Source organism: Pristis pectinata, chromosome 7, assembly GCF_009764475.1.
Source record: "Pristis pectinata isolate sPriPec2 chromosome 7, sPriPec2.1.pri, whole genome shotgun sequence".
NCBI classification, from domain to species: Eukaryota; Metazoa; Chordata; class Chondrichthyes; order Rhinopristiformes; family Pristidae; genus Pristis; species Pristis pectinata.
In genome coordinates, this window is record NC_067411.1 from 60,803,120 (window position 1) to 60,817,878 (window position 14,759).

At 42.0% G+C, this 14,759-nt stretch overlaps 1 protein-coding gene across 2 annotated transcripts in view; it reads right to left on the reverse strand.

The window, feature by feature from the left end:
- The window catches only part of hacd4 (3-hydroxyacyl-CoA dehydratase 4), a 39,874-nt gene that overhangs the window by 18,862 nt on the left and 6,253 nt on the right, over positions 1-14,759 (reverse strand). Inside the window, exon 2 of one of the 2 annotated variants that reach the window (XM_052019170.1) lies at positions 2,148-2,310. In XM_052019170.1, the coding sequence (XP_051875130.1) occupies positions 2,148-2,179 (32 nt within the window). In that variant the 5' untranslated portion in view covers positions 2,180-2,310. Of the gene's footprint in view, positions 1-2,147; positions 2,377-14,759 lie in introns of those variants that run through there. The other variant, XM_052019169.1, reaches the window with a different exon arrangement.

Sequence of the window (14,759 nt, forward strand, 5' to 3'; positions counted from 1 at the left end):
TGATGCCATTGTTACAGTTATTAAATTGCATGTTCTGTTAGTATAATATTATCTATGTTAAAAATAGATACCACAAGCAAAACAACTGCACTTTTTATGTAGTTTATCACATCAAAATATCTGAAATGCTATGACACATTGAATCCATTTTTACAGAGTGTCAACTCTTTTAATGTAAGCCAATGGCACATACTACTCAGCACTGGTCAACATAAAGTTTATACTTTTTATTATCACACTAAAATGTGGATAAAATTGAATTCTTATTCCTATCATGCTTGAAATGATTTTACTCTTAAAAACTATAATAACTGTAGTACTGTCTTTGATCATTTCTCAGTGTGTATTAAATCTAAATGTACACATTTTTTGTTCATTGTAATTAATGAACTCCTTTATGTGATTAAGTTATATCATTAGATTCACCTTTGCTGCTCCAATTATTTCACCTCATGACATTATGTATACTCATTCTTAGTAATATCTGTCTTGTATAAATGCAAAGGTCCAATATCATTTTCAAATGCCAATGCCCAAAGATCTGGAATTCCCTTGAAGTTTTCCTCCTCTCTTTTTCTCCAAAACCAACACCTTTCACCATTTTTGCCATTTGGCCTGCTGTCAAATTTTGCTTGATGAGGCTTCTGGGTAGCCTTTTTATTGAAGTAAAAGCCTTACAAAAACACACATTGTTGTCCATGAATCCCAATCGATCTGGGAAGTGATAAGGCACCTCAATATTTCCAGTGACCTGTGCTTTTGGAAAATGGGGGAAAAATACAGTTAGGGAGTAAGAGGTAGGTAATTTTGATTTTGACAAGGAGAAATTTCTTCACCCAGAAGATGGTGAACCTTTGAAATTTCACACCCCAGACAGCTGCAGAGACTCAGTTGTGTTCATTCAAAGCAAAGGTCAATAGATCTCTGGACATTAAGGGAATGAAAGGATATGAGGATGGTGCTGTGAAATGTTCTGAGGTAGATCAGCCATGATCACATCGGATGGAGGAGCAAGTTCAAAGGGACAGATAGGCTATTCCTATCCTAATTCATACGTTATCTTCTTATGACAACAAGAGAAACAGTTCAGTCCCAGCATTCAGTTTGTTCACCTCCCCCCCCCGCCCCCTCCCCATTCTCCTCCCAACCCTTCCGAAAGCAGCTCCTGGTCCATAGGTCAGTGATGTTAGGTTTTGTAACTAAATCTGCATGGTAAACCAACAATGACTGAATATAGACTGTGAGAATTTGTTACAAGACTAACGCAAGGATACGTTCACTTATTCGCTTGCTCCACATAACTTCTGTGGTATGAGTGCCCACAAAACTTTTAACAGGAAAGTGTTCAATCGAGGAGTATTCCAAGGTGCTGATAAAGTCAGAATTCTTGTTCATTAAAACTTTTTTCTTTCTGTGAAAATGAACTAATTAATTCGAGCCATGCGTGAACATAAGGAATAGACTAGACACGGACGTACAATCAATTGCCATGAGTATAATTTTTGGCGTGTGTGGGAACAAGCTTACGGCAACTTTTAAGGGACTGCAGACAGAAAATATCAGATGTACAGACGGAACTGGGGTCCTTTGTGTGATCACCAGGGTGAAATGCGTTCAGAATCCGAGTTAATTACTCGCCAGTGAAAGTTACAATTAATGGGAGTTAAAGCTATGTAAATTGTTGATGTACATAGGCTGTCGGTGCACTGTATTTTGCAGTTTCTTGTAATATTTTATATTAAATCAGTTGTGGTGCTTTATAATTAGACGTAGTATTTACTTAGTTTTAATACACTTTTAAAAGGAGTTCTGGATTGTGTTGCTCTGTGACGAGCTGTTACCCCGCCCGTTGGACTTCAGACCGAACTCAGAAATCAGGTATAACGGACAAGCACCCACACCTTTAAACTACTGTCTGTTCAGCTGCCTCTTCCTTCACTCCGATCCGCTTTGTTCCCTTTTCCTGATTTCGTCAATAACAGGAAATGTGATAGATTGCAACATCGGATCAACCCCGCCCCCTTCTCACCCACCACCAGCGATATTCTTCTACAAATAAACACAGCAAACACTTCGCAACAAATGCGCCGAGTTGCCCATAAGGGGACAGGCTCCCAAGGTGTCAAGCAGAGACGGTCGGTGTTTACCTTGTCTCGGGAGGCGCCTGACTCTTGGCCATTTGTGTGCTCCGCTGGGATCTCCCCCGCTCCGCACTCCAAGCCAAGCTGTTCTGACTGCAGCGTCCGAGGAAGTGCGAGCTGTACAGCTTGCAGGCAACCTGACGTCAGGGCTCCCATCTAAGGAAACAATCTTGGTCCGGAGTAAGAACACGCAGAGGAAATTGCAGAAGATCAAAAATATTAAACTGACAGTGAAAATAAAGTTGCTGTTTCAACTAATTCTTCCTGCAAAGCGCTTTATATTTTATAATTGCCTTTTATCTGAAAGTGACGAAGGCCTTTTTATTACAAAATAAGTCTTTTTTTAAACACTCGAAGACACATAGTCGATGTGCTCTATGGGGTGAAATGGTTCAGAGGCTGGTGGTTGTTACTGGCGGGAGCACCCTTACCTGAATCAGGTGAAAGTTTCACCTCCGCAGAAACTTGAGCACAAGACACGCCAGCAGCAGCGTTACCCGAATCCTGCATTGATGGGAGTGCTGTCTCACGGGCAAAATGCAATCTGTCCCTCTAAGGTGGGTATACAAGATCCCAAAGTGCTATTTTAGAGAAGACTAAGATGACGACCCGTGTCCTGGTAATGTTTTATTCCTTAATCAATATCAGTAAAACAGAAGTTGTGTTAAACAGAAGAAAGAGAGAAGTTGTGGGTTGTGTTTGGTGTCATGCTCACTGACATATTACACAGCTTTAAGGAGGAGATGGATCCATTCCTGAAACAGAAACAATTGCATCACGTAGGGGGTTTGTGGAGTCGAGAACCATGGACTGCAGCCTATCACACTGTGTGCCATATATGAACCCTGCCCTATGCCAGAATGTAAAGCGATTCTAATCCCTCAATGCACAACTAGTGCCTGGTAAAAACATTGTGCATATCATTCTGATGAAGGGTCCTAGACCTGAAGCATTAACTGTTACTCTTTCCACAGATGCTGCCTGACCCGATGAGTGTTTCTAGCATTTTCTGTTTTTATTTTATATTTCCAGCATCTGCAGATTTGTGATCCTTATGCAGATCATTGCCTTATATCCTGAGAGTGGTCATGAAAGGTTCATCTTGAGCCTGACCTGTTCATAAAGCTTTGTCCAAATGTAACACTAATTCCCCATTCACTTGAAGTCCAAAGTGTTACTATCCCTCTGTCACAGACTGTCATGGAACAAATACAGAGGCCACAACCAAGTAATCACTCCAAATTTATAACAGAAATCATGCCACTTTGCATTCAAAAGTTCATCAAGCACCTCTGTGTATACTGTTAGTATCTATCTTCCATGTACTTTTACCTGTCCTCAGAGGCCATTGGGCTTCTGACCTTCAGGAGATGAAGCTACAGATGTCCTTGAAGGGTGGTTCAGGTCTAGGAGCCTTGGTGCTTGTAGTGTGGATGAGCTGGAGGGCTCTGGCAGGGTTGGGAGAACATGTTGTCATCCTGAGAGTAAAAGTGGGTTTGGGCTCTGCTCTCCTGAGGTCCTGCCTTAACATTTTGGGTAATCTGGTGGTGGATATCTTACTGCAGTGTTGGGAACCCATCAGAAAACTTTGAACACTGTGACCCAAGCCATACCAGCAGCAACATAAACTTGGATGGCATCAGGCTAGTGTTTCATGATTGCAATCTGAGCTTCTGTAGAAATATAATTGTGTGGCTGGTACTTCTGTTGTGATGGAAGTTGTGACATTAGTCATCAGGTACTGCATTATGGTTTGGCCAACAAATGAGTGAAAAGACCTGGCCACCACTTTGGCTTTGGAAAGAATGGGCTCTGGGCTTGGCAAACCAATTTGTACTTGGGCTTTAAACACAGGTTTTCTAGCAGGCTTCCCAATGGACCAGACCTTTTATTAAGCAAACCAATCAGCTTTCCTCAGTAGCCTGCCACATTAAAGTCCTCATCCAAGTCCTCTGCTACAGAACCTGACAGAGATTTTGACCTCTAGGAAGCAGATCCCTGCATTGCCTTTGTCCATTGCCCTGTCTGCAGACCACTCATGCCCACTGCCCCACCACATACAGGTCCCACTTCAGGGATATCAGCTAAATCACATGTAGCTTTCGTATTCGAGAATGGGAAATCAAGTGACAATGTCTTTATCATCCCAGTCATCTTGTTGTTCCTCCATTCTTTGCCAGTTGCATTTCTTTGGTATCTGAAACGCAACTGCTCAAGAAATAAAGGAACACCAAGAATGCTGGGCTTTTGTGGCAGGATAGAGGGAAAGGATGAAGGGCATACTTACACTTCATCTTGTAAACAAGATGAGTATAATGGCTAGCATCATCTCTTCCAGAGGGGCTATGGCAGGCAGGCTTGACTCTCTCCATTTGGTTAGCTCGCCACCTCCCATTAAGCAGCAGCTTGTCCTGAAATACAACCTGTTTACGAGTGACACGCTTTTTGTTTTTTTTTTGGGGGGGGGGGGGGGGGTGGAGTTGGGATGTGGCAGTCAGGATTGATCATATTTTCAGGCTGTGATCATGCAGCATTGCCCAGTGTGAGTGAATGCCAGCTGTGATTGACAGATTGTTGGTAGGTGTGTGATACAAGTCTGGTGAATTGAGCAGTGTCTGGGGCTTTTGGTGTAGGTGGTGGTGGGATTTACTTGCACTGAACTAGACCACCTATGTGAAGTAAACTACTTGCAGCAGCGCATCCAGGTGTTTTGGCCTTGACCATGCCACTGAACCACCAGGTTATCTGCTTACTCTGCTTTTTAGCTGAAGGACATCTACAAGTACTTTCAGGAGTATTGAATATAGCACCCATTATATCCTGCATCTTATAGCATTCACTGTCTCATTAATGACTCTACAAGTATTCATGGCTGTCTTCCTATCATAAGTTATGCCAAATGGGTTCTGAAGAAACTTTCATCCATTGGGGGTTTTTCCAGTAGGGCAGGCACAGTAGTGTAGCAGTTAGGGTAACACTATTACAGCACCAGTGACCTGGGTTCAATTCCCACTGCTGTCTGTAAGGAGTTTGTACATTCTCCCTGTGCCTGCATGGGTTTCCTCCCACATTCCAAAGATGTACTTTAGGAAGTTGTGGGCATGCTATGTTGGTGCTGGAAGCATGGCGACACTTGCAGGCTGCCCCCAGAACACACTACACAATGCATTTCACTGTGTTTCAATGTACATGTGATTAATAAAGATCTTATCAGTACTTGAATTTTCTGAAGTTATAAATGAGTGAATTAAATTTTAAAAAGAGAAAGAATAATCTCACTGAATATACTTCACAATAAATGAAGTCTCTTACTGTGACCATTAGGCCTTCAGCTTCTTCTGTAAACCTGTGCTTGGACATCATGCCTTAGCTCCAATCTGAGATGCGAGTTAAACTGGGATCATACATCCTAGAAGGTGAAGTATACTGTATCACTATTAAAAATTTCTGATCTGTTGACTCCCAAAAAATAATCTGAGGAAAAGTTGGAGTTCAGATTTCTAAAGCTTTGTTCATCTGATGTTTTGCTGAGTTTCTCCTTTTGAAATGGAGCACCTTTCAGTTTTGATGTTTTCTTTGCATACAAGAGTTAGAAAAAAATTGTGCTGATGCAAAATCCAGAGCTTTTGGAGAGTAGGGCTAGGAGTTGCAGACAAGTGGTAGGTAGGAGCTTTCACTGCAGGAGTTCCTCAGGGCAGTGTCTTAGGCCCATCTATCTTCAACTGCTTCATCTGTGACATAACTTCCTTCATATGGTCCATCCCAGATGGTCTGTTGCCTCCCTGGTGCCAGGGTCCGCAATATCTCAGATAGAGTTCTTGATGTTCTCAGGAGGGAGGGTGAGCAACCAGATGTTGTGGTCCATGTAGGGACCAATTACATGGATAGGAAGGAGGAGGTCCTGCAAAGAGTTTAGAAAATTAGGTGCAAAGTTGAAGGACAGGACCTCCAAAGTTGCAATCTCAGGATTGCTACCCGTGCCACATGCTAGTGAGGCTAGAAATAGGAGAATCATGCAGCTAAATGTGGCTAAGGAGATGGTGTAGGAGGGAGGGCTTCATGTTTCTGGACAATTGAGCTTTGTTCCAGGGAAGGTGGGACCTGTTCCAAAGGGACAGTTTGCACCTGAACTGGAGGGGTCTAACATACTTGCTGGTAGGTTTGCTAGTGCTGCTCTGGGGGGGGGGGGGGGGGGGGGGGGGGAGTTTAAACTTGATTCATAGGGGGAGGGGAACCAGAGTGTTAGAGCAGATAGTGAGGTGGTGGAGGAGGAAAAAGGTTGTGCAAGGACTGCAGGTATAGACAGAAATCAAAAGGTTTGTATGTGATAGAAATGTTCTCAGGTTCATCTATTTCAATGCAAGGAGTATTTGTAGGTAAGGCAGATGAGGTTAGGGCATGGATTGGCACATGGGATTACAATATTGCTATTATTGAGACTTGGTTGCAGGAGGGGCAGGACTGACAGCTTAATGTTCTGGGGTTCTGTTGTTTCAGATGTGATAGAGGGGGAGGGATGAAAGGGGGAGGAGTGGCATTATTAGTCAGGGAAAATATCACAGCTGTGCATAGACAGAACAGCCCAGAGGGCTCATCTACAGAGGCCGTATGGGTGGAGCTGAGGAACAGGAAAGGTGTGGCCACACTAATAGGGTTGTATTATAGACTGCCCAATAGTCAGAGAATTGGAGGAACAAATCTGTAGTGAGATAGCAGACCAATGCAAGAAACAAAGTTGTAATAGTAGGGGATTTTAAACTTTCCACATATTGACTGGGACTCCCACTCTGAAAGGGCTGGATGGCTTGGAATTTGTCAAATGCATTCAGGAAAGTTTTCTAAATCAATATAACGGTACCAATGAGAGGGAATGAAATACTTGATCTCCTATTAGGGAACCAGACAGGTCAGGTGACAGAAGTATGTGTTGTGAACATTTTGGGTCCAGTGACCATAATGTCATTAGTTTCAAGTTAATTATGGATAAGGATAGGTCTGGTCCTCAAGTTAAGGTTCTAAATTGGAGAGAGGCCAATTTTGTGGAAATGAGAAAGGATTTAGGAAGAGTGGATTGGGTTAAGTTGCTTTCTGGCAAGGATGTGTTCAGTAAATGGAAGGCCTTCAATTTTAGAGTGCAGAGTTTGTGTTCCTGCCAGGATTAAAAGCAAAGTTAACAGGCATAGGGAACCTTGGTTTTCAAGGGATATTGGCAATCTGGTCAAGAAAGGTGTATAACTGGTATAGGCAACTAGGAACAAATGAGGTACTTGAAGAGTATAGAAAATGTAGGAAAATACTAAAGGAAATCAGGAAGGCAAAAAGACGACATGAGGTTGCTCTTGCAGATAATGTGAAGGTACACCTGATGGGTTTCTACAAGTATATTAAGAGTAAAAGGATAGTAAGGGACAAAATTGGTCCCCTAGAAAATCGGTGGTTGTCTGTGTAGTACCTTGGGAGATGGGGGAGATCTTGAATAGTTCTTTTGCATCAGTATTTACTCAGAAACTGGCATAGTGGAAAGAAGGGAAACACAGTAGTGTCATGGAACATATAGAGATTAAAGAGGAGGTGCTTGCTGCCTTACAGCAAATAAAGGTAGATAAAGCCCCTGGGCCTGATAAGATATTTCCTCAGACCTTGAGACTAATGTAGAAATTGCAGGGGCCCTGGCAGATGTATTTAAAATGTCCTTAGCCACAGGTGTGGTGCCATAGGACTGGAGGGTAGCTCATGTTGTTCCATTGTTTAAAAAAGGCTCAGAGTAAACTGGGTAATCACAGGCCAGTGAGCCTGACATCAGTAGTAGGTAAATTATTGGAAGGTGTTCTGAGAGATCAGGTATACAAGTATTTGGACAGCCAAGGGCTGATTAAGGATAGTCAGCATAGCTTTGTGTGGTAGATCACATTTAACAAATCTTGTAGAGTTTTGAGGTTACCAAGAAAGTAGATGAAGGAAAGGCTGTGGATGTTGTCTACATGGACTTTAGTAAGATCTCTGACAAGATCCTACATGGGAGGTCAGTTCAGAAGGTTCAGACACAAGGTATCCATGGAGAGGATGTCAACTGGATTTGAAAGTCTGTGGGAGAAGACAGTGGTAGTGGATGATTGTTTCTCAGACTGGAGGCCTGTGACTAGCGGTGTGCCTCAGGGATCTGTGCTGGGGCCATTGTTGTTTGTTGTCTATATCAATGATCTAGATAATGTGGTAAATTGGATCAGCAAGTTTGCTGATGACACTAAGATTGGAGGTGTAGTGGACAGTGAGGAAGGCTTTCAAAGCTTGGAGGGATCTGGACCAACTGGAAAAATGGGCCAGAAAATGGCAGATAGAATTTAATGCAGACAAGTATGAGGTGTTGCATTTTGGAAGGACAAATCAAGGTAGGACATACACTAAGTGGTAGGGCACTGAGGAGTGTGGAGGAACAAAGGGATCTGGGAGTTCAGATACACAATTCCCTGAAAGTGGTGTCACAGGTAGACAGGGTTGTTAAAAGGCTTTTGGCATTCTGGCATTTGTAAGTCAAAGTATTGAGTATAGGAGTTGGGATGTTGTGGTGAGGTTGTTCAAGTCATTGGTGAGGCCAAATTTAGAGTATTGTGTGCCGTTCTGGTCACCTAACTATAGGAAGGATATCAGTAATATTGAAAGAGTGCAGAGGAGATTTACTAGAATGTTGCCAGGTCTTCAAGAGTGGAGTTACAGGGAAAGGTTGAACAGGTTAGGACTTTATTCCTTGGAGCGTAGAAGAATGAGGGGAGATTTGACAGAGGTTTACAAAATTATGAGGGGTACAGACAGTTAATGCGAGTAGGCTCTTTCCACCTAGATTAGGAGAGATAAGTAGGAGAGGACATGGCTTTAAGGTGAAAGGGGAAGGTTTAGGGGGAAACATCTTCACTCAGAGTGGTGAAAGTGAAGAACAGGCTGCCATGATGTAAATGTGGGCTCACTGTTAAGTCTTAAGAATAAATTGGATAGATACATGGATAGGAGAGGTCTGGAGGGTTATGGACTGGGTGCAGGTAAATGGTACTAGCAGAATAATGTTTTGGCACAGGCTAGAAGGGCTGAATGGTCTGTTTTCTATGCTGAGGTGTTGTGTGTGGTTAGAAGCAGGACTGTCTGCAAATGATTGCACAAGGTTCAGTCTTGTTCACAACTTTTTTTGGAAGTGAAGCAGGAATGGGTACTACATGCCAGCTGTTAGGGAGAAGTAGTAATAATCAAGTATTATAGCATACTAGCTATTAATAGCAAGAGGAACCAGCCTTCAAACTGTTCAAGCTTAACACAAGTTTTAATCAGTCTTGAAATTCCAAGGGCAGTTGTGTAAACAATCAGCACTGCCTGTAAACTGAGTAGGCCACTGACTCAGTGGAAGACCACACAAGAGATGGTTTGGAAACTGCCATGATCATGAGACATTGCCTTGGCCAAATATACAATGGGCCAACATGTTCACATAAAGATAGCAAGTCTTGAGAACTCTGCATGTCAAGGATTAGAGAGTTTGATAAAGATAAAGGGGAAGTATATGCTAGGTATAGAGCATTGAACATGGGAGGCCCTTCAGGAATATGCCGAGTTTAGATAGAGCTAAAAGCTAGGAGGACAAAGTACAGCCACAAAGTATCACTGGCAGACAAGGTTAAGGAAAATCAAGGCACTTTGTGTATATTAAGAGCAAGAGGAATCAGGGAAAGCAGGACCTATTAGTGACCAAGGCAGCAAACTATGCATGGAGCCAGAGGTCTTAAATGTCAGTGAGAGATCCTGCTTTAGTCATTTAATTGAACTTTTTGAAGAGGTAACTAAATATATTGATGAGGGTAGTGCAGTTGACAAGGTCCCATATGGAAGTTTGGGACAAAAGGTTGGAAGCCATGAGATCCAAAACAAGTTAGCTAGGTAATAGAAGAGGGTGATAGTCAAGGATTGTTTTTGTGATTATAAGCCTTTGACCAGTGGTGTACCACAAAGATTGGTGCTGGAACCATACATCAACAACTTAGATGTGAATGTAGGATGTATGATTAGTAAGTTAATGATATGAAAGTTGGTGTTGATAGTGATGAGGGTGATCTTAGACTACAGATGGACAGGGCAATGGCAGATGGAATTTAATCCTGATAAGCATGAGGTGACACATTTTAATAGCCAAGTAAGGTAGGACATACATCATGAATGATAGGGCCCTAGGGAGTATTGAGGAACAAATGGATCTTAATGTACAAGTCTAAAGATCTCTGGAGTTGGCATTAGCCATGGCATATAGTTTTAGAGTAGGGTACAACTTTATAAAACATTGTTAGGTGACTGCTGGAATGTTGTGCAGTTCTGGTCACCACACAAAAGATGTGATTACACTGGAGAGGATATAGAGGAGATTCACCAGAATGTTGCCTGGGATGGAGTGTTACAGTTATGAGGAGAGGATAGATAGGCTGGGATTGTTTTCCTTGAAGTAGAGAAAGCTGAGGGGTGGCCTGATAGAGCTGTACAAAATTATGAGGCATAGATAGGGCATATAGTAAGCACATTTTCTCCATGGTAGACATGTCTAAGACCAGATGGCACAGGTTTAAGGTGAGTGAGGTTCAGAGAGGATTTGAGGAAGTTTTTTTCCCCTACAGAGGGTGGCTGTAATCTAAAACACTGCATGAGAAGGTGGAGTAAGGTACTCAAGATTTAAGCAGTGCTTGAATCTCCAAGGCTTCATAGGCTACTGACCAGGTACTGGTAAATGCTATTAGTATAGATATCTACTTGATAGCCAGCATGGATGTGGAAGGTCAAAAGGTCTGCTTCTGTGCTGTATTACTGATTCTATGATCTGCTAGTATCTTTGCAGCCAAGGGTTATAGAAATTCAATGTGCTTTGAGTTCAGCAAGATTCTACCAGGATTCCTTTATACCCACACCCAGATCTCAAATGAATAATAAACACTAAGAATAAAAATATTAATGCAGTTGGAATGGGAGCCATTGCAGGTTGGTGAGCACAGCAGTGATGAACAGGACTTGTTCTCAGCTGGAATTTGGGTGGCAGGGGTCTGTACTAGCTGAAGCTTACATAGGGTGAACAGTGCAAAGATAGTCAAGACAAACTGACAAAAGCATGAGAATTTCAGCTGCAGTCAACTGAGACAAGGGCAGAGACTAAAAAAAGTGTGCATTTAAAACATTGTAAGTGTTTTCTTCTAGCCATTATTAGTCATTCATTTCATGGCCTTGGACACAAATGCCTCTTATAACACAAACATTTACTGCAGATGTGCAGGCAATTGATACCATGCATTATATCTTCTTGGACGTTTTAACTCTTATCAGCAGGAAGACTGTGGGCTTAATCTGGTGTGTAATGAAAGATAGCTTACTATTGTATGCCTAGACCAATGGGAAGTACTTGAAGGACTGACTACTTAAAATAATATTGAATACACATTTGGGCAGGAAAAAGTGATACAGCACATCATGTGCTTGGTGATGTAATCTGCAACCTTGGAAATCAAGCTGCTAATGCCTTTTCTGGATTGGATGCTTTTCCTCACAGTATTTGTTTTTCTGATGAAGGGTCTTCAACCCAAAATGCTAACTATTTCTCTATCCACAAACTGCCTGACCTGAGTGTTTCTAGCATTTTCTCTTATTTCAGATTTTCAACACCTGCAGTTTTTTGATTTTTTTTCTTGCCCAGCCACAGTATTCTTACACAAGTGCAAGTTTACTTTAACTGTCAAGATCATAAATAGAAAAGGCTCTTGAAGCCCACCCTGTCATTCAATGGGAGCATAAAGGATCTACTTCAACACTATTTTCTTGGCCTATCCCTCATATCCCTTGACTTGTCCAATATTTAAAAATTCATTGATCTATTTTGAAAGCAATTAGTAATTGAGCCTATGCAGCCCCATTGGGTGGACACTTGCAAGGAACCACCACACTGAGTTGAAACATTTCACCTCATTTCAAACCTAGATGACCTACATCTTATTTGATGACCTCATGTTCTAGGTTCCTTAGCCAGGGCAAGTGTCCTCCCTGCATCTCTGCTGACAGCACTTCATTCTTTTAAACTTGAGAACAGAGCCCCAGCAAACTCAGTTTTTCCTCATGGCAGACATGCCACCCCAGGAATCAGTCTGGTGAACTTATGCACTCCCTATACATCCTCTTGGATAAGGAGATCAAAACTACACTATACTCCAGGTGTGGTCTCACCAATGCCCCATATAACTATCATAATTGATCTTCACTCTTGTACTCAAATCTTCCAACGATGAAGATAAACATACTATGTCTTCCAAACTGCCTACATGCCCACTTTCAATGACTTGTGCAAGAGGACACAAAGGTCCCTTTGAACTTCAGCATTTCTGTTTTTCTACCTCAGTTGATGACCTCATCTTTTTTCAATGAAAAACAATCTAGATTCCAGCATCTATAGTCCTTTGTTTCTGTTTCTCATTGTACACCACCTGTCATGTTGTAGCCCACTCACTTGGCTTGTCTGTCACCTTGAAGACTTTACATACTCATCACTATTCACATTCATGCTTGGCTTTGTTATTTCCAAGTTTGCCAGTGTTGCATTTGGTTTCCTCATGAAAACTATTGATATGGATAGTTAGACCCTAAGCAGCAATCCCTGTGCTACCCCATTAGTCAAAGGCTACCTACCTAAGAGGGCCCTGTTTATTCTTACTGTTCATTTTCTACCTGTAAACCAACTCTGAATCCACACTAGTTTATTACCTGCAAGTTCTTATGCCTGAACCTTGTTCAGCAATCTCCTCATGCAATATTATCAAAAGATCTTCTGAACATGTGTACATTAAACCAAGTGCAATTTCCATCAGGTGAGGATGGGAAGGAAGGAAAGCACACTATCTTGTTTATCCTTTTGAAATAGGCATAGAACACCCGAGCTCCTAAAGAAACCAAATCACTTTTTAAAAATACCATGCAGCATGTGTGCTCATTCCTGCCCTGTTCTTGAATTACTTTATTTTTAAATCTTACATCAAAACAGTAATGAATATTTATCATAAATTAAAACAAATGTCAGAATAGCAAGATCCCTAGAGCTGACTGTGATAGCAGTATTTACAGGTCTTCAGCAGAGAAGGAGAAATTTACATAATGGGCTCAGACAATATAAACATTTACCGAAGTTTAAAATCAACACAAGATTTAAATGCAAGCTGTTGCATTTCATGGTAGTTACTGTGATCATTTAAACTGACTGAGTGGACAGGTTTTCAAAGCATTGCAAACACAGCATTTCAGGTTTAAAGGAATCCCTGGTACTGATGTATTCTTCTACCCTTGCACCCTTACCTCTAGAAACCCCAGAGATCTACTCTTCCTCCCCTGTTCTTATCTACAGTTTGTCCCTCAGCAACCTCAACCCCCAGCCACATATCACAGTTCACAGCATCTTTCCTGTGTGTGCAGCAGTCCAGATGAAGAGCCTTACCCAAAACATTAGCTGTATTTTCCTCCACAGATGCTATCTTTCCTACTGTTCCTCCAGCAGCTCATTTTTTTGCTCCAGTGTCCAGCATCCACTTATCCTGTCTATGCCTCCACCTTTCCTGTGTATTTCAGTTATTTGCCCAGTATTCATTCTTTGATGGGCTGAAGTGTCCTCCAGATAATTGCAAGGAAGAACACATGCATTGTTTGCTGAATACCACCTATGTTGATGTAATCCACTGGAATTCAGAAGGAATTATATTGTTACACTGAACAGTATGGTCACTTCAGTACTTGTAATATTACTTAAATATCACTGCATGAAACTTGCTATGATGCAAATAAGTTTGCTTTTCCTTCCTTCTGCAAGTTCTGTTAATGCCAGATATTGATATTATCTTTTTTGCTTTGTCTGGCTGATTGGAGGCAAGCATCAAAATGGAAAATACTAGCTGTCAGTAATACTACTAGCAAATACTATCAAATAGTAGTTTTTATTCCACAGCTTTGGAATTGCAACTTGATCAAATTTCTTATTGAATGACTTAAACCAGTTGAAGCAAAAAATCTCATTTTATAATGACACAGGAGGCCATTTAGTCCTTTAGTTCCATATCTGCTCTGAGGGAGCAACCCATCAATCTCATTAGAGAAACAAAGGACTGCAGATGCTGGAATCTAGATGAAAAACAAGATGCTGGAGGAACTCAGCAGCATCCATGGAGAACCGTCCTGGGACCTTACAGCCTAATGGAATGAACATTGAATTCTCCTACTTTAAGTAAACCAACCCCCCCCCCCCCACCTTGACTCTTTCCCCCCCTTTCCTAGCCTCTTTCTCCTTGCGATTTTTCCCTCTCCTCCACTCCCCCCCCCATGGGTGCCTGCCTCCATACTTTTGACCCATCCCCCAGTGGACCTGCTCTCCCCTCCTCCCCCGCACCTGCCTATCACTCTTACCTGCATCTACCTATCACCACCTTGTGCCCACCCCACCTCTTGTCCACCTTTCATTTCTGTTTCCCCCCTTATATATGGGACTTCCCTTTACCCATCTTCAGTTCTGAAGAAGGGTCCTGACCTGAATCATTGACTGCTTTTCTCCACAGCTGCTGCCTGACCTGCTGA